Source organism: Boleophthalmus pectinirostris, unplaced genomic scaffold, assembly GCF_026225935.1.
Source record: "Boleophthalmus pectinirostris isolate CB_2022bp ecotype Guang Dong unplaced genomic scaffold, ASM2622593v1 HiC_scaffold_12, whole genome shotgun sequence".
Classification (NCBI taxonomy): Eukaryota; Metazoa; Chordata; class Actinopteri; order Gobiiformes; family Gobiidae; genus Boleophthalmus; species Boleophthalmus pectinirostris.
The window spans coordinates 1,973,983-1,997,547 of record NW_026571018.1 but is presented as its reverse complement, the minus strand read 5'-3'; the positions used below and the strand labels follow the sequence as shown (position 1 = coordinate 1,997,547).

Below are 23,565 nucleotides of genomic sequence, written 5' to 3'. Positions count from 1 at the left end.
TCAGACACTGTAAAAGAAACAACCACATTATGGATTGGGACGGGGCTCGGGTCATTGGATCAGAAAACAACAAGTTTAAACGCTGGATCAAGGAAGACACTGAAATCAGGAAACGAGGCACGGACAGCATTAACCGTGATGATGGCGCGTTCCTCCTTTCACACACCTGGGACACCCTCCTCCAGAGACACCGGGCGACGGGAGGCGTGGTCAGTCTGAGCGACCTGCCAGGTCCATCAGGCTGACCACGCCCACAGGAAGTAACAACAGCTGATATACGACACGTCACCACCAACACCGGTGACACTTCTGAAGATGGCTTGCAGCTAGCAACCGAAACATGTCAACAAGGTACATACACTTTACTGCATTGTCTTTAAAAAGAACCTAAGAAGTTAAAGTGATCCGTTGGCAGATCGTGGCGTAAGTGGCTCGGCGCTGTCTCTCTGTCTTGGTGAATGTGTGTTCTCCTTCTCTCATCCACTGCTCCCACACAGCTCGCACTTTCACTATAGAACAGTCTTGAGTTTAAAGTGGGCATTGTGAGCGTGTCTCTTGACAGGTGCATGTTGATATTAAAAGGAATCACAGTCACAGTATGTATTACTCCTGATGCTCCTGACTACAGGAGCCGGAATGCTGCAAGTGGAGCGATTTTGTAGTTTAATAAAGTCATACTAAGACAAACTTTACAAAACAAAATTTATATATAAGGCTCGCTGGATTATAAGGCGCACAGTCGTTTTTTGATTAAATTAAAGGCTTTTAAGTGCACCCTATAGTGTGGAAAATACGGTAATTGGGTTGATTGGGACCTGATGAGTGCTAAAACAAAGAATTATATTTTTACATTTATATGTCCACATTTGATATATAAAACTTTCATTTTATATTTTAATAATTTTGATGGAACACAATAAAGTCACATTTGAATAATGATTTGCAACAACCTAGGAGGCTCCATACACTTTACTACTTTTACTTTGATACTTTCCACCACTGGAGAGGGGCTACGCTTTTTATACACAACGTGAACTCCAGCCAGAGTCAATGGCACCGAATCACATCCATGCTCACTTTCTGTTTAGAACAGTGACGCTAGACCAGACCTGAGCATTGTACAACTCCCGGGCCACATATGGTCCTTTGTTTGACTCTGACCGTCCCTTTTAAGCTCATTTGGAATGACAAAATAAACACATTTTATAATTTTACCTCATGCATGGACTAAAGCTGCATTACTTTTATTGTAAAAGTGTTTTTATGACATTTTCTGTAAGGCAGCCTCACTTTTTAATTGCTTAGTCATAAGATAAACTCTTAACAGTCTGAGCAGCGAGTCAGAACAATGATATTTTCTGCTTTTTATACAGAAATATAATTAATAATCTGTAGAATTGAGTTAAGCATTTTGGCTTCCACAATATATTCTGTTTCTCATTTGGCCCCATGGAAACAATAATTGTCCACCCCTGGGCTCAAGGCTTAGCTGTGGCCGCGTCACAATTCTCTTTCCTCACTTTCTTCTCCTCGATTTCTCTCCTCGATCCTTCATTTTTCAGCTGTCAATCAAATGTGTCATATTACGTGTTGTCCCAAAGAAAACCAAGGAATGAAGGAGTAAACCTGAGGGAGGATTCAGGAGCAAAAACCAGAGAAAAGAATCAAACTTTCTTGGTCTCAGCGAGGAGTTTAGATCCATAACCCTGCACCTGCGTTTAGCTCGAGCTGAAAAAGTGACAGGGACAAACAGGTGCAGGTGTCCGTCCTCAGACAGAGCGTGGGGTACAAATCTGCTGCAATGTGAATGTCAGAGTCACATTTGATTTTCCTTTAGTTAAAAAAAAATGCGTATGTTTCAAATCTGTTGTTCCTTTTCATTCCCCTGAGTCATGATCAAAAAAGAAGCATCTGTTTTGTGTTTTTACATTCTTCTGTTGTTTTTCTGTTGTGAAAACATGAATAAAAGACACGATGTGACTGTGAGCGAGTGTAAGTCTCCTCTACTGCCACAAGGGGGAGCACTCAGTCACTTCTACAGTATTTTAAAAGGTCCTATATCACACAAACCAAACCTTGAGAGATTTAAGTCATGTCCTAATGTTTCCTCCTCAAAAACAGACTGTGGTTGTGTTTTGATTCATTCACACATGTTTGAGTAACTCCAAAGCTCAAAATGCTCAGTTCTACCTTGTGATGTCATGAAGTGGTAGAGGGTTTTTGATCGGACAACACAGCAGAAGGGGAGGACGGGATCAGAGGTTTTTATTGGACATTTCACTTTTAAGCATTTACACACGTTTCATTAATAACACATATTACACAGATCAATATTCTACAAATCTGTAAATCGGACCTAAACTCGTAAACCCAGAGTCTTCAGTACTTCGGCCTCTTCACGTCCACCCTGAGGAAACCGACAAGGAAGCAAAAGAGAGGAGAGAAGGAGAGGAGAGGAGAGGAGAAGACAAGGAAAGGAGAAGAGAGAAGGAGATGAAGAAACAAGAGATGGAGATGAGAAGGAAAGGGAAAGGGATGAGGCAAGGAGTCAAGGAGAGGAGAGAAGGAGTCAAGGAGAGGAGAGAAGGAGGCAAGGGAAGGAGACGTGGAAACAAGGGAAGGAAACGAGGAAACAAGGAAGGGAGACAAGGGAAGGAGGCAGGGAGAGGAGAGAAGGAGGCAAAAGAACGAGACGAGGAAATAAGGGAGGGAGACGAGGAAAGAAGAAAGAGAAGGAGGAAGGAGACAAGGAGGCAAGGGAAGGAGACAAAAGAAGGAGACGAGGAGGGAAGGAGACGAGGAGAGAGAGTTGTGATGAGTCAAACAGATAAACTGATGGTACATTTGTTTTTCAGATTTGTAAAAATAAAATTAACTCAAGTGACTATTATCGATTACTTCATTAAAGCTGCACTGCGTCACTTTTCTGGATGAGGGTGCCTCAGAAATGTTCCAGAGTGTGGCATTAACTCATCTTTCATTTCAGTGTCCTAAACGTGTCATAATGAGATCTGAGCTGTGATTAGTCAAGACTCACCCGTCCGCCTCCATTTTCTTCCTCTTTTCAATGATCTGGAAAAAAATTAAATAAATAAATAAATAAATAAAAAGGTCTCTAAGGATCAAGGACCGGGACTAAACCAGGTCTAAACCAGGACTACATCAGGTCCAGGACTAGATCTTAAGCAGGTCCAAACTCACAGCACTGATCTTCTTCCACTGTCGGTCCAGTTCGGCTTTCTCGTTTGTTTCTTTGAATCGTCGTGTTTTTCTGCCTTCGGACATCTTGATGCCGTACTGGAATGCAGCTCTGAAAATACACAAGTACATGTGAATATGTACATATATACCACCAAATACTACTACAAAATACAACTACTACTAATACTGTAATCTATAAGAAGTACTGGAACCACACTCTGAAATACACAAATGTACTGTGAAAATATAAACTACCTACTTTGAACTAGTGTGAAATTTTACTATCATCATCAGTTATGGTTATGCCATAGAACTTAGGTGTTAGGAGGTAGGAGATAGGGAGCAGGGCATAGGACGTAGGGAGCAGGGCGTAGAGAGTAGGGTGTAGGGAGCAGGGTATAAGGCGTAGGCAGCGAGGGTGTAGGGAGCAGGACATAGGAAGCAGGGCTTAGGACGTAGGGAGTAGGGAGTGGGGCGTAGGGGGTAGGACGTAGGGAATAGTATGTAGGACCTAGGGAGCAGGACGTAGGGAGTAGTATGTAGGACCTAGGGAGCAGGACGTAGGGAGTAGGGCATAGGGAGCAGGACATAGGAAGCAGGGCGTAGGGGTAGGATGGAGGGAGTAGGGCGTAGGGAGCAGGGTGTAGAAAGCAGGGCGTAGGGGGCAGTACATACTTGGGCAGGGCCTCCTTGTTGTTCATGTAGTCTGAATACTCCTCCTGAGTGTCGAAGTCCCAGCGTCCCAGAGGACCCTTCTTATTCCCCTGAAAACACAACATTTAAATGAGCCCATGATGTCATCGCCACAGGAGCAAGGGCTGATGGGAAATGTAGGCACCTGGTCCATTTTACTGTAGTCCACCTCCTCGTCACTGTCCACGGCGAGATCGTCCATTCTACAGAACAGACATAGGTCCAGTTATTTCAGCTGCATAAAAAATACATCAGGGTGGAGCTGTGGCAGAGTGAGGAGGTTGTGGGTTAGATCAGCCTGACCACTAAAACAGGACTAAAACAGGACTAAAACAGGTGTCATTGTGGTTGCTGTGGCAGAGTGGTTGTCCCGCCTCCCGGTGGGGAGTTTGTGGGTTTGATTCTTACGTTGCAGGATAACATTCGGCGTAGGAGTTGGACCCTCCAAAGAAGTCGCCGAGCTGCTCTTTGCTGTCCCTCCGAGACCCAGTACAGAGAGATTAAGGAACAAACTAGGACTAAATTAGAACCAAATCAGATCCAAACTAGGCCTTAAACCAATGTCTACACCAGGTCTACACCAGGACCCAAACCAGGACTAAACCAGGTTTAACCCCGGACCAGTGCAGTGAAGGATATGCCTCCTGGTTCCACTGGGGTCCTGCAGCTCCAGCAAACTTCTCGTTGATGAGTTTGATCTGATCTCGGACCGACCCAGGACCTGGACACAAATAAAAACGGTTTAGGGGGATCTAAACCAGGACTAAAGCAGAACCAAAATCAGGTCTAATGCAGGTGTAGAACTGAACTAAACCAGGGAATGTTTAAAAGAGTCTCACCTGTGTCCACCTCCAATGCCTGGAAAACAGAAAAGTAAAATATTAAAATTATTAACCCCAAAAGAGCGAAATATAAAGTCTAATGCAAACATGCCAGATGCCCTCCCTGTGTGTCCCGTGTATTAGTGGGTTCTGACCTGCTCCTCAGCGCCCCCTCGTGGTTTGTCGAAGTAGCTGTGTCGGCTCTTCTCCTCCCTCTCCCTCTCCCTCTCTCGCTCTCTCTCCCGGTCTCTCTCTCTGTCCCTCTCCCTCTCTCGCTCCCTCTCTCTCTCGCGGTGGCGTTCTTTCTCTCTGGACTTGGACGAGGTCGGGATGTAGTCTCCGATGTCGTCAAAGATACTGAAAAACAAAAACAGGAGGATGAGAGGAGAATCCAGGACCAGGACTGAACCAGGACTGAACCAGGACTGAACCAGGACTGAACCAGGACTGAACCAGGACTCACCTGAGGTCGGCCTCTGGAGCTCGCTTGTCGTCCAGTTTACCTGAAACCCAGAACAACAGGTGAATCTTAATGAGGCGAGGGCCATCAGGTGGGCATTATGTGAGTAATATTTGGTTTGGCCACAAGGGGGGAGAGTGGGTTACTGTTGTCTTTCTTTTTGAGCCTTGTGTTCCTGGTCCCAGAACTTGTTTAGGTGGTAGGGGGTTTGGGCATAGGGGACATGGTATAGGGGTTAGGAGGTAGGGGATATAATGTAGGGGACATTGTGTAGGGGTTCGGGTATACGAGGTAGAGGACTGTGTAGTGTGTAGGAGGTAGGGTACAGTGTATAGGGTGTAGGGGTTAGGGTATAGGAGCAAGGGGACAGTGTGTAGGGTGTAGGGGTTAGGGTATAGAAGTTAGGGGATAGTGTCTAGGGGTCAGTGTGTATTAGGTAGGGACAGTGTGAAGGGTGTATGAGTTAGGGTGTATGAGGTAGGGGACAGTGTGTACAGTGTAGGAGGTAGAGGACAGTGTGTATGGTGTAGGAAATAGGGGCAGTGTGTAGGGGACAGTGAAAGGGGTTAGGGTGTAGGAGTTAGGGGACAGTGTGTAGGACTTAGGGGACAGTGTGAAGGAGTTAGGGGACAGTGTGTAGGGTGTAGGTTAGGAGGTAGGAGGTAGGGAACAGGGTGTAGGGGTTAGGAGGTAGGAGATAGGGGACAGTGTGTAGGGTGTAGGGGTTAGGGTGTATGAGGTAGTGGACAGTGTGTACAGTGTACGAGGTAGAGGACAGTGTGTATGGTGTAGGAAATAGGGGCAGTGTGTAGGGGACAATGTATAGGGGACAATGTGTAGGAGTTAGGGGACAGTGTGCAGGAGTTAGGGGACCGTGTGTAGGGTGTAGGGTGTAGGGTGTAGGGTGTATGTTGTACCTTTGTCCTTTTTCTTGAGCCTCTTGTTCCTGGTTCCTGCTCGGAGGTAGGACAGGATCTGGGTGAGTTTGGAGATTACGATGTCATTGGTCGTCAGCGTCGTCTGAGCCTAAAACAAACAAACAAACAAACAAATACATGAAGATTTAATACGTGTCCTATTCATTCATTACAATAAAATCACACATGTCAACATGTGTAGGACTGGTCTGCAGCAGTAGCAGTAGTGATATCAGTACCTCCATAGTGGGACAGTCGGCTTTGCTCCTGATCAGGGTGGTGGGGATGTCTGTGTCGGTAAACTCGTCCTCCAGGTCGACCACATACGCCATTCTCCCCGGAAGAAACAGCTCGTTCCTCTCAGACTGACCCGAGCGGAACACCACACGGTAAATGTTCCTCCCTGAAACAAACACATAGTCAAGTGTGCTTACATGCGCTCCAGTATCCCGGGTCTGAGTGGTTATCCTGATATCCTGGTATTGTGTGTGTCCATGTAAACACACTGTCATGGTTTCAGTCTCCTACATGAGCCAGTGTCCCGCTGGTGAGAAACCAGGAAACTCTCACTGGGTTTTTCTGAGAGTATCTGATACTGTGGACTGTAGATACAGTATCCTGATTTCTCACCCCTGAAGCTGCCTGAGCATGTGTGAACTGAAGTAATTAAAAGGATAGGAGCGGTTACTTATCCAAAACGACTCCAACTCCTACCAGGACTTTTTAAGTAATACTATTTTATACTTATAAACAAAATAAAGCAGTCTACGGTTTAATACAGCCACATTTTAACACCAGCCTCACCTCTGTGTCTGCGCGTGCTGCTGTTGAACTAAATGAATGCTGTGAGACTGTTGTTAAAAACACCTTTAACTCAAACTTTGACAGAGCTCCACACTCTTATGTTCATACTTGAATCTATGTGCACACTGTATGTATGTCTGTCTGTCTGTCTGTATATATATATATATATATATATATATATATATATATATATATATATATATATATATATATATATGTGTGTGTGTATATATATATATATATATATATATATACACATATATATATATATATATATATATATACACATATATACACACACACACACATACATATATACAAATATATACAAACAATCAAATGCACTAGTGGTCAGTTATTATTAGATTTAGAAAAAGTTGATGACAGTCTGACCATGAGCAATGTCAGTAACTGATACGTGGCCATACCGGTTTGTCAATGCCTAATCCTGTCAGATCTCAGAAGCTCAGCAGGGCCGGGCCTGGTTAGTATTTGGATGGAGACACTGTGAAAATCAGGAGCCACAGTGGGTCCAGTCACAAAAACTGTCATTGTGTCCTTACGCAAGACACTTCACCCACACTGCCTATTGTGAAAGTGGTGTGAGCATGAGTGATGGTGGTCAGAGGGACCAATGGCGCAGATTGACATGGTAGCCGCGCTTCTGTCAGTCTGCCCCTGGGCATTTGTACCTACAATAGTAGTTTACCACCACCAGGTATGCAATGACTGAACAATGCTCTTGTAAAGCGTGTTTGTGACAAAAAGTCTGTGAAAGGCACTATATAAATAAAAAATAATAAAGTTGGCCCGCTGGCTGCCTATTGGAGACCCAGGTTCTAAAATTGTTTGTAGTGTTTTCTCACCGAGGCGTGTCTTAAACTCCATCTTCTCCTCTGGCTCCACCTCTTTCCTGAAACACATTAACATGACTTTATTAAAATGAGCTGTATTTTTCAGATAACCCTGCGGTGTCCTCTAATACAGGGGTGTAACAGAGAGTCACTTTGTCTCGTGGGTCTGAATATTTACATTCAGACATTTTTTTAGTTTAACAGAAGATTTCAGATCACACGTGATGTTATTTTCTCATATTTCTATTTATATGTGTGAGCTGCTGTGTCCAAATAATTTCCCTTGTGGATCAATAAAGTTTGTTTAATAGTTATATAATCATAGTCTTATTATGTTTTGTCTGATGGAGCTTCATACTTTGCCTCCTTCTGGACCTTCTCCATCATGTCCTCCTCTTCTTTTTCTTTGTTGGTGATCTCCGCTCGCACCTGACGCACAAACACCAGAGATTAACACAAGAAAGGGCATCAGAGCTCGTGCAACGGCTATTTTGTGTCACCTTCTGCAGCAGAGCGAAATCCAGACCTTTCACCAAGTGAGTGTGCTCCATGTCACCACCCAAGAACTTAGACTCCTGGATCAGCTGACGACGCTTCTCCGCTGCAGATTTATCTCTGAAACAGAAAACAAACAGAACCACTTTAATGAAGGAATAATCATCAGTAGTCAGAGTATCTTTATTCACCCAGTGAAGATGATCTGTGGCATGTTTTGGGTTTTGAACAGCGGTTTATGCAAAGCAGCTCAGGTTTTAGTTAAGGTTTAATTTTTCTCAGTTCATTTTCAGAGGGCTTTACTGGGATTCTCTTCTCTGTGTTTCTAAGGGTCATCAGGATTGTAGGATTTTACAGTTTGGGTTAGAGTTTAGGGTTATAGAAGTTGGGATGTAGGATGCAGGGAGTAGGGCTTAGCATGTAGGGTGTAGGATGTACGATGCAGGGTTTAGGATGTAGAATGTAGGGATAAGGATGTTGGCTAAAGGGTGTAGGGTGTAGGCTGTAGGACATTGGGTGTAGGACGTTGGGTGTAGGACGTTGGGTGTAGAGGTTAGGATGGTGGGTGTAGGGTGTAGGGTGTAGGTGTAGGATGTAGGACGTAGGCTGCAGTTGGACTCACGCCTCTGCAGTGGGCCCCACAGCTCTGTAGTTGGCTGTAGTACTGATGAGTTCTGTTTCTTCATAATCTTTGTTGACTCCGTCTCGTCTCTCGCGCGCTCTGTCTCTGTATTTCTCTGCCAGCTCTCGCTCCCTCTCCATCTCCTGCTGCCGGAGCTTCGCGTAGTAACTGAAAAACAAAAGCACAACATGTTTAAAATTAAATAAACATCACTAAATTTAAATATATGAAGTGCAAAGTGCCAGAATAAACACGGCGCTCTGGAGTTTTACAAATGGCATCACCTCTTCTTCTTCCTCCTACGGGCGGCCGGGTCCTCATCCTCGTTATAGTCCCGTGGCATTCTGGGAAAAAACACAACAACTATTATTAAAGGGTCCTCTATTACACCATTTTCTGAGCTGTAATAATGTTGAGGTGTGTTTTGTTTCATTCACACATGTTTAACATACAAACCCTGCAGATTTAGATCTTCTCACTCTATTCAACCTTGTGATATCATCTGGTGTAACAGGAAGTGCTCCACTGTGTTTTTAAATGCCATACATCCTTCACGAGAATCATTTTAATAATTTCAGCCCTATAATTTACTATCTCCACTGAACTAAAAATACAATGAGCTGTTAAATTGAAAACTACCACTACATGACATTACAAAGTGGATGAGAGCATTTTGAGCTTTGGAGAGACAGGTTTTGAGGAGGAAATAACATTATAACATGGCTTAAAGGGATAGTTCGGATTTTTTGACATAAATCTGTATGGTCATCCCCGTCATCAGTGTTGTGCATCCACACCGACTTACCCCCCGAAAGCATCCGGTGAGCCGAGATACTGGCCGGTTTTGGTGCTGAGGAAAGTAGTCCGGCAAGTTGTGTGGGGACTGTATACTAAAGCATTTTTCTTCTCAAAGCAATATGTGTTCAAAAGACTGATACATTTGCATCACAAAACCATCGTCCTCTAAAAAGTCAGCCCTCATAATCGCTATTTTCTCTCCGTACGTACCACTGCGCGCAGCCGCCAGGTGACAGCCGCGCACGGATCCATCACTTTCTTCAGTTGTTCGGCAGTGTTTACATGCGCAGACCGCCGCCACACGAGAGAGCTAACGTGAGAGCTAGAGCCATAAGTATATAAGCTTGTATAAGATACATATGAATATATCTAAAAAATGGTGCGAACTCTTGATTATCCAGGCTGTAACAACAAAAATCTGGCTGAATCTCCACGCACATTCCACTGTCTTCCTCTCACGGACTTTGCGCTGAGGAAACTTTGGCTTCTTGCCTTTGGCTTCAACATGGAAACCAAACCAGGTAAGAACGAAGACGTGCCGCTATGTTTACAAGAGGACAGGCTCAAGAATCAGCTGTAACGCTGTGTGCAGTAAATTACTCTGTCATATCACCAGTGAAGCTTCTACAAAACGTAACTTTATAAGTCGACTGTTATTACTATTGTAAATGTCACGTACACTGTTGGCAGCAGCTACGTGGACGTGTGGCTGATTCCATGTTTCTATTAGTAGTCCATGCTTCAGTCACAGTGGTAGGCTCTATGTTCACTGTATATGAGTTTATAAATGACGTGATGGTGATTGTCGCTCACTCGGTCTCTCACGGCTCCAGCTTCAACTTGTACCACTTCTCTGTCTCTCTTCTCTCTCTGCCCGTTCTAACTCCATCTGGCGAAATTCAGCATCAGTATATTCGGGTTCACAAAGATCTCCCCTTGGGTTTGTGGTAAAGGCAAAGTCTTTATTGTCGGTGTCGTAATCAGACATGTTGTCGCTAACATTCCGAGCAGTAAACAAAGTGAACCAGGCTTATATGCTTATGGCTCTAGCTCTCACGTTAGTTCTCTCACGTGGCGGCGGTCTGCGCATGTAAACACTGCCAAACAACTGAAGAAAGTGATGGATCCGTGCGCGGCTGTCACCTGGCGGCAGCGTGCAGTGATACGAACAGAAAGAAAATAGTGCCAAGCGATTGATGAGATCTGACTTTTTTGGCGACGATGGTTTTGTGATGCAAATGTATCACTCTTTTGAACACATATTGCTTTGAGAAGAAAAACGCTTTAGTATACAGTCCCCACACAACTTGCCGAACTACTTTCCTCAGCACCAAAACTGGCCAGTATCTCGGCTCACCGGACGCTTTCGGGGGGTACAACACTGATGATGGGGATGCCAGACAGATTTATGTCAAAAAATCCGAAGTATCCCTTTAAAACTTACAAGAATCAATTTTTGCGTAATATAAGACCTTTAATGACTAGTAAAAATGAATATATGGCACTTTGAAGAGCACAGAGCTGATTCAGACTCTCATGTTTCTGAAACTCACTCATGGGTCCTGGTCTTGGAGGGCGGGGCAGAGGACGGCGCCGCCCTGGGGGTCATCAGCAGCTTCCTGAAGTCATCGTTGGTCAGTTTGGCCCTGGACAAACAAATAAACATACGTAAATAACAGTGCAGAAATCTCTCCCCCTCTGTCTCAGATGCCCTCCCATTCTCCATGCCATATCAAATCACCATTCCATCTCTTTCTCCTAACCCCACCTTTTATTTATAACCTACATATATTTTGCATTACTATATTTTTACTTGTACATATACAGTTAACTGTGTGTCAGATGCCCTCCCATTCTTCTGTAGAAATACCACCACCAGACTAACACTGATGGTTCTGTTCATGGTGGGTTGGGGTCAGTGCTTGAGCGACTTACTTGTGGACTGCCTGTTATAGTAGCATTTGCAGGACTAATGATAGTAGTATTTATAGTAGTAATAGTATTATTAGTAGTAGTACTGACTGAGCGGCAGAGCGGTGGTCGTCCACATCGTGTCCCTCCGGGGCCAAAGGGTTGGAGTAACTCTCGGCTGAAACACAAACAGCTGTAAATCACGTGGAACAGAACATCGAGCAGAATGTTTATGTCATGAACAGGGGTGGGTCAAGTTTTCTTCTTCCCACTCCTTTTCGAGAAATGTGCTTTTCTGTTGTTTATAATATATACGCAGTGCGTATAGGATTCATTTTTCTCTCTTGGCACAAACTCGTGCTGTGCGTGTTCTCTTCCATGTTTTGATGCACTTGTTAGGATTAAGGTGATTAGTAAAAGAGTGGAAATTATTAACAACAGAACAAACTCCAGAATAACATCAGTGAGTGTATGTCTGGACCATGGACTGGACAGGGTCTCTGGTCTGGACAGGGTCTCTGGTCTGGACAGGGTCTCTGGTCTGGACAGGGTCTCTGGTCTGGACAGGGTCTCTGGTCTGGACAGGGTCTCTGGTCTGGACAGGGTCTCTGGTCTGGACAGGGTCTCTGGCCTGGACAGGGTCTCTGGCCTGGACAGGGTCTCTGGCCTGGACAGGGTCTCTGGCCTGGACAGGGTCTCTGGCCTGGACAGGGTCTCTGGCCTGGACTCCATCAGAGCTTTGTCCACAGTCTGATGTGCAGTGTTGAGCTCATGTTTGGAGCTGAAATGACTCTAAAATCCCTCTTATGGGAAATAAACACTAAATAGAAGACTTGTTGTTTGAAAAATCTGATTTAAACTCCGTGAGGTCACTCTGTGGTTTGTGATCTCATCGTTCTGAAACCGGGAAACACAGTTAGAATATTGTGACCAGATGTCCAAGTTTACCAGGAACAGTCCCAGTTTTGAGTCTGTGTCCCCTGTCCCAGCAGATTTATCCAAAACCAGTTTAGTTTACACAAGAAATGCCCCAGGTGTCTCTATTTTTGACCAATTTGTTCCCTGCCAACTGTAAAGAGAAGCATAAACTGTTTAGGTAAAAAACAGAAAAGCTGCTGAAAAGAAAATGTTACTATACTGACTCACGTTGGTCATGAATGGGCCGAGTGCAGAACAATTTTCCTTAATTATGCACTCGTTTCAACATTTTATTATTACCAAACACCACAAATTGAGGGTGTCTCAGTTTTTGATTGTGCATGTGGTTAAAGTTTGTGTTTACTGCGGAGCTAGAATGCTAACGGCTAACAGCGGAGCTAACGCTAAACCTCCGTAAAAAAAAAAAAAAAAAAAACACTCACTCTCGGGCATGGCTCCGGTCCGGTTGGGTTCTGTTGGGGAGAGTCCGGTCTGTCCTCGGTCTGGACCCGGGCTGGAGCTCGGTTCAGCTCACGGGGTCTGGATTCTGAGATAATTCAATCCGAATGACACTAAAGAGAAGCTAAAGCTAAGCCAGAGCACTGCGGCTAAAGGCTAAAGGCTTCCGGTGGTGAGAGCGCCCCCTCAGGAGAGAGCGCGAACTACACCAACAAACCACATGCCCTTCCATCGTCTCTCCCCATGTGTGTCAGATGCCCTCCCATCCTCCTGCGTCCCTGTAGTGTTAGACTGAGATGTGGGCAGGTCAAATGTTTCTAGTGAATCTGCAGATGTTGTGGTGTGTCAGATGCCCTCCCAGATGTTGTAGTTGGAGAAAAACATTTCTGCTTTTGACTTTTGGAGATTTCTTTTACAGAAACACCAAACTTCATCAGATACAAACCAAAGACTGTATAAAGATAATATTTCTATATGTTAAACGTTATTCACACAAAAGTCAAAGGCGTTAAACTGTGGATTAAATAATAACGTGACGTAACAGTGTGTGTGAGAAGTGTCGCCCTCGTGTGGCCTCAGCGGGTTCTGCAGGATCTCCTCAGGACCCAAAGGAGCAGACGGAGATCCTCAGAGGCCACGGACAGGCACGTGTGGAAGAGAAAAACACTTCAGTCTGACTTTGTGTGGGTCTGTGGGGATCTGACTCCAGGTTTGCTTTGTTGTTGTTTTGCACGTTCCTTTGAGCTCCAGAAGTTTGACATCTCAGAACATGTTGCTGTTTTTTAAAAAATGAGTTGAAAAGTAAACACGGAGTTCTAAGATTGTGGTCTGTGCCGCTCCTTTCTCCCACAGGAAGGGTCATCATATGAAAACCATGTGATGGTGCGATCACAAAGAGTGACGTGTCAAACTTTGTGTTTCTAATAAACCAAAAGAATCTGACACAAGCCGACAGAAATGTAAATGTAAAAACATGTTTTGCCTCTGAACCACACAGACGAGAGAGAGAGGGATGAGAGGAGGAGGGAGAGAGAGAAGGAGAGAGGGGGAGTGAGAGGAAGAGGAAAGGAGGAGGGAGAAGAGGATGAGAGGAGGAGGGAGAGAGAGAAGGAGAGAGGGGGAGTGAGAGGAAGAGGAAAGGAGGAGGGAGAAGAGGATGAGAGGAGGAGGGAGAGAGCAAGGGAATTAAGGAGGAGAGAGTGGGGGGAGGAAAGGAGGAGGGAGGGAGAGGGGGATGAGAGGAGGATAGAAAGAAGGGGAAGAAAGGAGGAGAGAGCGAGGAGGAGGGAGGGAGAGGGGGATGAGAGGAGGATGGGGGAGAAAGGAGTGAGGAGAATGAGAGGAGGAGAGGGAGAGAGAGGAATAAGAGAGAGGGGGAAGAAAGGAAGAGGGAAAGAGAGGAGGATGAGAGGGAGGGGGATGAGTGGAAGAGGGAGGAAGAGAAGGAAAAGAAGAGGGAGAGAGGGGGGAGGAGAAGGAAAGGAAGAAGGAGAGAATGGGAAGAAAGCAAGAGGGAGAGAGAGGAGGATCAGAGGAGGAGGGAGATGAGGAGGAAAGGAGGAGAGAGAGAGAGAGAGGAGGAGGAGGAGGGAGAGGGGAAGGAAAGGAGAAGGGAGAGAGAGGAGGATTAGAGAAGGAGGGATGAGAGGTGGATGAAATAAGGAGGGAAAGAGAGGGGGAGGACGGGAGATGAGGAGGGAGAAGTGGAGGAGAGACTCTGTAATGTTCTGATTAAACCAGTTTGTCAGTCACATTTTGGACCCAGTTCAGCAGGTTTGATCCAGGACTCCAGCCAAGACCAGAGACCAGAGACCAGACCAGAGCCAGGACCAAAGACTGGACCAGATCCAGAGACCAGACTCTGGCCTGGCCCCAAACTGGGTGATGTCATGGGTGATTCAGAGAGGACCCGTGGAACATGAGCTGCTTATCCTGACACACACACACACACACACACACACACACACACACACACAGACACTTTCTCCCATGTTCTAACATTGTTCCTCATCACAAACCTGCCTGAAGAGGTTTTAGAATCATCCATCCATGTTTGAGTAATCTAGGGATCTCACCCAGGCCCCTATTCAAACCCTCCTTACTGACAACAAGCTTATGTCACCCACGCTCCCACACGACAATTCTGCATAAATATAAAAAAATTTAAAAAAACATGATACAAAACTGTGCACAACAACTCGACAAACCTTGAAAACTACTGTGACATCACAAGGTGGAACAGAGCATTTTGAGCTTTACAGATGTAAACAGACTAATAATAAAGAGTTACTCAAACATGAATGAAACAAAACACAACTCCAACTCAGTTTATGAAAAGGTAACAACTTTATAACGTGACTTAAAGCTCACAAGAGTTAGTTTTGTGTGATATAGCAGCTTTACAAAAAATACATGAAGTGTGGTTTTTATATTAGTCCAGCCTCTGTCCCTCTGCCCCAAAGCCTCTCCTGACCTCCAGAGTTGCCAAGTCTACTTCTTTTTAGCGACTTTGAGCTCCTGTTTTTGGAAAGTCTCTTGTTAATGTTGCAAGTGGTGTTTTGGGGCTTGCTCTAAATGGCACTTTCACTTCATAAAAGGTGAGGTGATTTTAATCTCTCTTTAGTTCTGTTTTCAGGTTAACAGGCTCAGTAATAACTATATACAGCCTATATCAGATGTGGGGATTGTCCAGCTCCAGGGTCACATACAGGCCTTTGGTTGACTCTGAGCATTTTTGAAGGAAGGAGAAATACAGCGACAGTCCTTGTGCTCATTTAGAATTACTGTTGAAGTTTCCTGTCTAGAAGTAATTTAGCGACCGACGTGTCAGTTTTTAGACCCTTTGTCTGCTTCAGTCGCGCCATCGCTGGAAGGAATCTCCAAGAATCACCTCAGTTTGGCTTTGCTCCTTTTCCCCCTTCTTTTCTTCTTTCAGCGACCTCAAAAACAGACTTTCTTTTGCGGGAAACTGCTCATGGATTCTTGTCGGCCATTGCAACAAATTTTGTGCGGAATGCGAGGAAGCTGCAGTTTGAAAAAGCTGCTAAGAACCATTGCATAAACCACATATAATCCCCGTGCGCTGGCGTGTCAGTTACACTAGGGAGTTTGATTGGCAACCTAACAGCCAATAGAAAATGAGGTAGCCTCGTTTTCTATTGGCTGATGTTTATCTGGTCTCACTGTGTCCACAGTTGATAGATTTTCGTTCTTTTTTTTTTTTTTTTTTTTTTTTGGCCATCATAATTACAAGGCTGCTGCGTCTCTGTAATGGTATTTTTTAATTTAACTGACAACTTGAAACAAAAACAAAAAATCCTCCATACAACCTTTAAGCTCATTTGGAATTACAAAATAAACATATTTTAACATATTTTGTAAGGCTACCTCACTTTTTCACTGTTTAGCCATAATATAAACTTTTCCCAGTCCCACCAGCTCGTCAAAACAATGCTATTCACTGCTGTTTATAAAGAAATACATTTAATATTCTGCAGGATTGAGTTGAGTGTTTTGGCCCGGCGCTCCATAATATTTTCTGTTTTTCACGTGGCCCAGTGGAAAAAATAATTGCCCATCCCTGGTCTAAAGTAATGACTCAAAACACAAGCCGTTCATGTTTTAACACGTTTACCAGATGTTAAATATGCCAATGAAAATATGCACATCTGATTACGGCTCGTTCATCAGGCGTTGCTTCTTTGTGGTCGTTTGTTTTGGGCTTGGGTGGCAAGAATTTCAAAATTAAAAAACCGGGACACCTCCTGTTTTTCGGCGGTTGGTAATAATAAAATTGTGTAACGAGTGCATAATTAAGGAACATTGTTAACATGTGAGTCAGTACAGTCACATTTTCTTTGTGTTTGATCATTTTTAATTAGCTTTTTGTATTTTACCTTAACAAATTACAATGTATGCCTGTCTTTACTGTTGGCAAGGATCAAATTTGTTAAAAAATAGGGACACTTGGAATATTTCTGGTATAAAACTGGGATAAATCACTGGATTTTTGATAAATCTGCTGAGACAGGGGACACAGGGCTCAAAACTGGGACTGGTCACCCTGTTTTGAGCTGTTTTTCACAGGCTCGGGCGCTGGTTTCTCTGCTTATCTGGCGCCCCTCCCGCCGTCCTTCAGATCAAACATGGCGGCGTCTGTGGTTCGGACCCTCGGCTCCAGTTTGGCCAAAAACCTGCGCGAGGTTCGGCTTCACCTGAGCCAGAGCTGCGCCGGGAGCCAGGGCGCCAGGTGGGTGTGTGTGTGCCCGCGGAGAGTGAAGCTCATGCGGGGAAACACGAAGAGAAACAAACGGGGAAACAGCGGACAGCCCAAGCGGAGCTAACAGGCTAATGCTAATGTCATAGAAACACACGGAGACCGAGGCTAAAGGCTAACAACAGAGCTAACAACAAACCAGGACTGAATTAGAATTAAACAGGACTGAGCTAGGTCTAAGCCAGGTTCTAAATCAGAACCAGACCAGGTCTCAACCAGGACTGAGCTAAACCAGAGACTAAAATCCAGGCTCTAAAAACCAGGGAGTGATCCAGGGACTAAACTAGGACTAAACCAGGGACTACAATCCAGGCTCTAAACCAGAGAGTAAACCAGAGAGTAAACCAGAGAGTAAACCAGAGAGTAAACCAGAGAGTAAACCAGAGAGTAAACCAGAGAGTAAACCAGAGAGTAAACCAGAGAGTAAACCAGAGAGTAAACCAGAGAAACCAGGCTCTAAATCAGGCTCTAAATCAGGGACTAAACCAAGGATTAAACCAGGCTCTAAAAACCAGGGACTAAACCAGGACTAAGCTAGGACTAAACCAGGCACTTAACCAGGGACTAAACCAGGCACTAAACCAGGGACTAAACCAGGAATAAACCAGAGACTGAACCGGGCTCTTAAAACCAAGGACTAAACCAGGCTCTAAAAACCAAGGACTAAAGCAGGACTGGGAGAGGACTAAGCCAGGACTGAATCAGGAATAAACCAGGGACTAAACCAAGGACCAAACCAGGCTCTAAAAAACAGGCTCTAAAAACCATGGGTTAAACCAGGAGCAAACAGGAGAACAGACTTGTCTTGTGGTCAGGCTGTTGTGAGTTTCAGATGTTCTTTCTGGTGTGAGTTTCTATTCATTCTGTGTTGTTCTCCTTTCATGATCTCAGAGAGTTTGTGGAGCAGCACTACGTGACTCTGAAGAGGTCCAACCCCGAATTCCCCATCCTCATCCGAGAATGTTCTGGAGTCAGGGCCACACTTTGGGCCAGATACGGTAAATATTATAAACCGTAAACAAGTTAATTACTAACTGGTAATCTGCTGTCTGTTATAAACTAAACCTCGTCATCTGAGAGTGTTCAGGGGTCAGCCTTAATGTAAATATAAAACAGACATGCATAAATTATGCTGAAACAGTTTAATTTTTAATCAAAGGACACAAAGAGGTAATTTTTAAACTATATAACATGTGACCCGGGTCTTCATGTACAGTTTTATTTAGAGACTTTGGTCAGACACAACAAAGTCATGGGTCAGGGCTTAAGTTTAGGTCACAGGTCAGGGTTTAGATTCACTTTACACCTGTTTTGGGCTGACTTATAGCTGTGGAATGGCACTTTTCACAGATAGTCTACTGAGCATGTGCAGTACAGGGGCTCATGGGAAATGTAGTTCTACTAAACAATAACAGTTACACAATATGACACAGAACACTGTTCACCAGGGCAGCCGCAGGGTCTTAAAAGTTTTTCAAATGTCTTAATTTTCATGTTCCTAAATTAAGACTTGGACAACATAATTTAAGACTTTTTAAGGCCTTATTTTTTTCACAAATGTCTTAAATTTCATTAGCCTATTTTTCTGTATACTCAACCGGTCTACGGTGCAATGTTAAATGGAAGGAGGGAAAAAAACAACATGAAATCACGTAACATGAATGAACATCTAATTTGGAGTATGTGCAAACAATACATAGTTTGTCTTGTTAGAATGTTATAAATGTTTTTTGGCCATTTTACAAGCAATGCGTCCGATTATAAATTAATTCTGAATGAGATTTTATAATAAAAGTATTTTTTCTTATTTGAAGCAGTGAGTAATGGTCATTATTAGAATTGGATCTGGAGTTTTTTTGCTCGCATAATGGGTGCGATGTTGGTCTTAATTTTCATTTAAGTGGTCTTAAAAAGGTCTTTAAAAAGTCTTAAATTTGTGGTAGTCAAACCTGAGGACACCCTGGTTCACACTGTGGACTGTTCACACTGAAGCATCAGAACTCTGAGTGACACATGTGAATGTAACAAACACAAAATCCACTCAAAATAACTCTGAACCTGTTTTAGATGTTTTTAAAAAAAGACTTTACCCTTTGCTTTGGTCACTGCTTTCCACTTTAAGCATTTGATGACCCAGGGCCATGATTTGGGCCAGATACAGTAAAGATTATAAACTCTAAATAAACTTTAAGCATTTATTAACCCTGAGGCACAGCTGTGATGTGAAAACCATTTCAGAGACTCAGGCCAAGGGTTTGCAGCTGTCAAGCAATGGGTGAACACTCTGAGAATCTGAGTATTTTATGTCTTTGAGTGTTAGTGTTTATAATAATAAGAATAATATATTTTTCTTTGTTTAGCTCACGGTCGGGAGCGCAGTGTCTCTGTGGAGAACATGTCGTGTGATGAAGTGGCCTCGGCTCTGAACGGACTCGTGCAAAACAAATGACCCCTGTGTGACCTTCGTGTGACCTTTGTGTGACCTGTATTATAAAATTATTGTTCAAATGTGTTAAATAAAAGATTTAAACTTTAATTTGAACTGAGACTCGTCACTTAAACACACTGTGAAGACTGAAGTCCTCAGGCTCCTGTGGCCTGTGACCTTCTCTGATAAAACAACACAAACATGGACATGATGGACACGAGCTTTGGTCCAAATTGCACTTAAGGTTTTATAAATGAGACCCCAGTTTCGTTTTGGTCTAGTCCTGCTTTTTTTTCTCTCTCTCTGCTCCTGAAATCTGCTTTCACTATCACACAGTGTTTTGATTTCATTAGATGGACTTTACAGTCGCTGTGGATGTGTCCTCTGATTTGACCCGTCTTCCAGTGTCCGGGTTAAACCTCAGGAGCAGATCTGAGGCGGGTCCAGGAGAGACATGGAGCAGAAGGTCCTGAGGAATCTCCATAGACCTGCTCCTCATCTGTTACTCCTCTCCCCCTCTGTTCCTCCTTTCTTCTTCTGTTTCTCCTCTCCTCTTCTGTTTCTCCTCTTCTGTTCCTCCTCTTTTGTTCTTCCTCTCCTCTTCTGTGTTTCTCCTCTCCTCATCTGTTTCTCTTCTTCTGTTCCTCCTCTGCTCTTCCTCCTCTCCTCTTCTTCTCCTCTGTTCCTCCTCTGCTGTTCCTATCCTCCTCCTCCTCTTCTCGTTCACAAATGTCATGTTTGATTTGTTTGTGTGTTTTTCTGTAATGACAGAGCAGAGTCCGGAGAGAGGGAAGAGAGAGAGAGAGACCAGAGGGAGAGGATGAGAAAGGGAAGAGAGAGACCAGAGGGAGAGAAGGAAGAGAGAAACCAGAGGGAGAGGGAGAGAGAGACCAGAGGGAGAGGGTGAGAAAGGGAAGAGAGATTTTGAGGTTTGATTTTATTCAAAGCGAGAGAGAGAGAAGGAGGGGGGTAACCATACAGAGAGAGGGAGGTGGGAAAGAGGGATGGAGATAGAGAGTCAGGAGAGAGGTGAGTGAGTTTGTGTGTGTGAGGGACGGAGAGAAAGAGAGAGAGAGAGAGACCACAAATATAGGCAGAAAAAAAGGGAGAGGCAGAGAGAAAGATAGAGAAGCGCAAGGTTCAGAAGAGAGGGAGGAGGAGGAGGAGGAGTAACCGGAGACCAGAGCATGGGGCGAGAGAGGGTTAAGGGAGCAGAAAAACAGAGAGAGAGAAGAGAGGGGAGCGCAGAGAAAGAGAGGGAGAGAAAGAGAGGGAGCACAGGGAAACAGAGAGAGAGAGAGAGAGAGGAAAGGGTTAAAGGGTTAAACGGCTGACAGGAGCAGAGAGAGAGAGAGAGACTCCTCCGCACATGTCTCTGACCAACTCAGTCTAAACCAAGATCTGAACCAGGATTTAAACCAGGACTGCAGCAGGACTAAAGCCGGACTGAAACTGGATTAAAAACAGAAGTGAACCAGGACTAAACCAGGACTAAACCAGGACCAGAGTTCATGCACATCTGGATCAGAACTGAGGACATTTTATAAACTCTGCACTTGAAAACCAGGGCTAAACCAGGTCTAAACCAGATCTAAACCAGGACTGAACCAGGACTGATCCAGGACTTAACCAGGACTAAACCAGGTCTGAACCAGAGCTATACTAGGATGAAACCAGGACTTTGGACTTTACCAGGTTTGAACCAGGACTAAATCAGAACTAAACCAGAACTAAACCAGAGCTATGACAAAACTACACCAGAACTAAACCAGGATTACAGTATGATCATAATCTCTGGATGTTTGGACCACTTTCAACCCAGGTCTAATCCAGGACTTCATCTCAGTCTGTGATCTGGATCTTTCGATCTGGACCAAACCAGGACCAAACGTGAACTGCACCTGAATCAGTCTGAACCAGGACTAAACCAGGACTAAACCAGGACTAAACCAGGACTAAACTAGGACTAAACCAGGACTAAACCGGATCTAAACCAGGTCTAAACCAGGACCATGGCCCGTGGATTGTCGGGTCTCTTTCTGTGGCTCTGCTGTGGACTGTGTCTCCAGACCGGACCGGCTCTGCTCCAGTCTCCCTCAGGTCAGTGCCTCACCTCAGGTCACGGGTCAAAGGTCACTCAGGTCCATCAGGTTAAAGATCAGAGCCTCACAATGTCATTTTTATTTTATTTAGTTTAATTTAATGTATTTGTTTACATCCCGGGAACACTGTACATAAAAAGTGTTGCCCTTCACACAGAGCAGGTCACATACCGCTCAAATACAGCGAGTTTTAATTAAAAAATCAACAATAACCAAAATATTGTAACATCATATCATTAAAAAGTCTCACAAAATATCTTCAGCCATCATCAGCATATCAAATTACAAGTTTCTTTGCTTAAATTCATTGTTATGGAGCAGCAGCACCTAAAAAAACAAAGAGAACTACACTGACCATGATGCTTTGCTCTGTTTCTATCCAATCTAGATGAGGAAATAACTGATATTAAACATTTTTACATATTATTTATTTAAAATATCAGAAAATTTTGTTATTCTCCAGAAAATATTGTAATAAATATCGTAGCATATTTATTATATAAGCATATTGTGAAAAAAAAAATGGCATGGAAAGATTTGGAGAGTAAGTAAAACTCTTGTCATCCTCAGACTTTTTACTTTTACTTTACTACATTTGAGAGCAGGTATTTGTACTTTCTACTCCACTACATTTTAGACTGAAAAGTACAAGTATTTTAACAATATTGTACATTTAGAACATTTTTGGGGATAATTCTGCTTTATGGTTTGATTTAAATATTTTCGTTTATTGTCTATATTTAGTTAAAGCTGCACTGCACAACATTTCTGGTGGATTTGTCTCCAAGGAGATGCTGTTGCTTTGTCTGGAGTGTGTTTTTTAGTGTTTTTATTATAGTCTGAGACCAACTGAAAAGGCTGAGGGTTTATTTTTACACGTTTATAGTCTGAGCAAACAAAATATACAAATAAAACAGCTGGAGAAAAAAAAAACACACACACACAATTCGATTCAGTTGTTTATTTATCAAAACCATTAGATCTGCAACTGAAGCTTACTTTACTTTTGCTTTCTGCTCTTTAAATCCATATTTAAACAGGTGTTTTAATACTTTTACTTGAGTACATTTTGTGATGTGGTGCATTTACTTTTATGTGAGTATTTTTGTTGTTTTTTTTGCTCCTGTATCTGTACTTGTTCCGCCTCTGCTCAGACCCACATCCTCACGTCTCAGTAGAACATTTACAGAAGCAGCAGTAGCAGCAGAGGCCCACACAGCTCCAGGCTCAAGACGGAAAAACCCACCCACCAGAACAGAGCGCAGGAACATAAACACACGTATAAAAAAAATACTGCATTTATATAAACACACATATAAAAAATATAGACTTAAACTTAGACAATATAAAAATGGCAATACACTTCTGTATATGTAGCAATAAAAAAATGCAAGAGACTAGTGTTAAATAAGACATAAGTTATACAAAAGTATATAAAGTGAGTAAAAAAATAAATAGAGTATATCACAGTTATATACAAGAGGGCAAGGAAACAGAGCAAAGATGATGCATTGGCTTCTGTGTTGCATAAGGGTCAGTTGTTGTACAGCTGTAGGGAGTATTATCTGTTCCATAAGGTTGTACATATGTAGGGAAAATCCTCTATACTTTGTCTTAACAGTTTATCCTCTATAGTTTGTGTCCTCTGTCCCTCTACAGTCTGTCCTCTACAGTTTGTCCTCTACAGTCTGTCCTCTATAGTTTGTCCTCTACAGTCTGTCCTCTATAGTCTGTCCTCTATAGTTTGTATAGTCTGTCCTCTACAATCTGTCCTCTACAGTCTGTCCTCTATAGTTTGTCCTCTAC

At 43.6% G+C, this 23,565-nt stretch overlaps 3 protein-coding genes across 3 annotated transcripts in view; 2 read left to right on the top strand and 1 right to left on the bottom strand.

The window, feature by feature from the left end:
* Positions 1-2,248: 2,248 nt before the first annotated feature.
* Positions 2,249-13,127, bottom strand: ik (IK cytokine). The gene is made up of 20 exons (XM_055148696.1): positions 12,938-13,127; positions 11,688-11,754; positions 11,219-11,311; positions 9,152-9,211; positions 8,868-9,035; positions 8,251-8,365; positions 8,109-8,179; positions 7,763-7,809; positions 6,332-6,495; positions 6,093-6,201; positions 5,179-5,218; positions 4,871-5,072; positions 4,734-4,752; positions 4,535-4,615; positions 4,303-4,384; positions 4,040-4,097; positions 3,877-3,965; positions 3,202-3,310; positions 3,038-3,072; positions 2,249-2,407 (listed from the first exon to the last, which is right to left on the bottom strand). The coding sequence occupies exons 1-20, from the start codon at positions 12,945-12,947 to the stop codon at positions 2,380-2,382; spliced, it is 1,647 nt and encodes a 548-aa protein (XP_055004671.1). The 5' UTR covers positions 12,948-13,127; the 3' UTR covers positions 2,249-2,379.
* Positions 13,128-17,052: 3,925 nt separating this feature from the next.
* ndufa2 (NADH:ubiquinone oxidoreductase subunit A2) lies at positions 17,053-19,765 on the top strand. The gene is made up of 3 exons (XM_020941070.2): positions 17,053-17,202; positions 18,121-18,227; positions 19,590-19,765. Exons 1-3 carry the CDS (start codon positions 17,099-17,101, stop codon positions 19,676-19,678), a joined length of 300 nt encoding a protein of 99 aa, XP_020796729.1. The 5' UTR covers positions 17,053-17,098; the 3' UTR covers positions 19,679-19,765.
* Positions 19,766-20,736: 971 nt separating this feature from the next.
* LOC110174988 (A disintegrin and metalloproteinase with thrombospondin motifs 2-like) overlaps positions 20,737-23,565 on the top strand; it is a 31,477-nt gene continuing 28,648 nt past the window's right edge. The window contains exon 1 of the mRNA XM_020941101.2: positions 20,737-21,757. Within this exon, the coding sequence (XP_020796760.1) occupies positions 21,670-21,757 (88 nt within the window). The 5' untranslated portion in view covers positions 20,737-21,669. The remainder of the gene's footprint in view (positions 21,758-23,565) is intronic.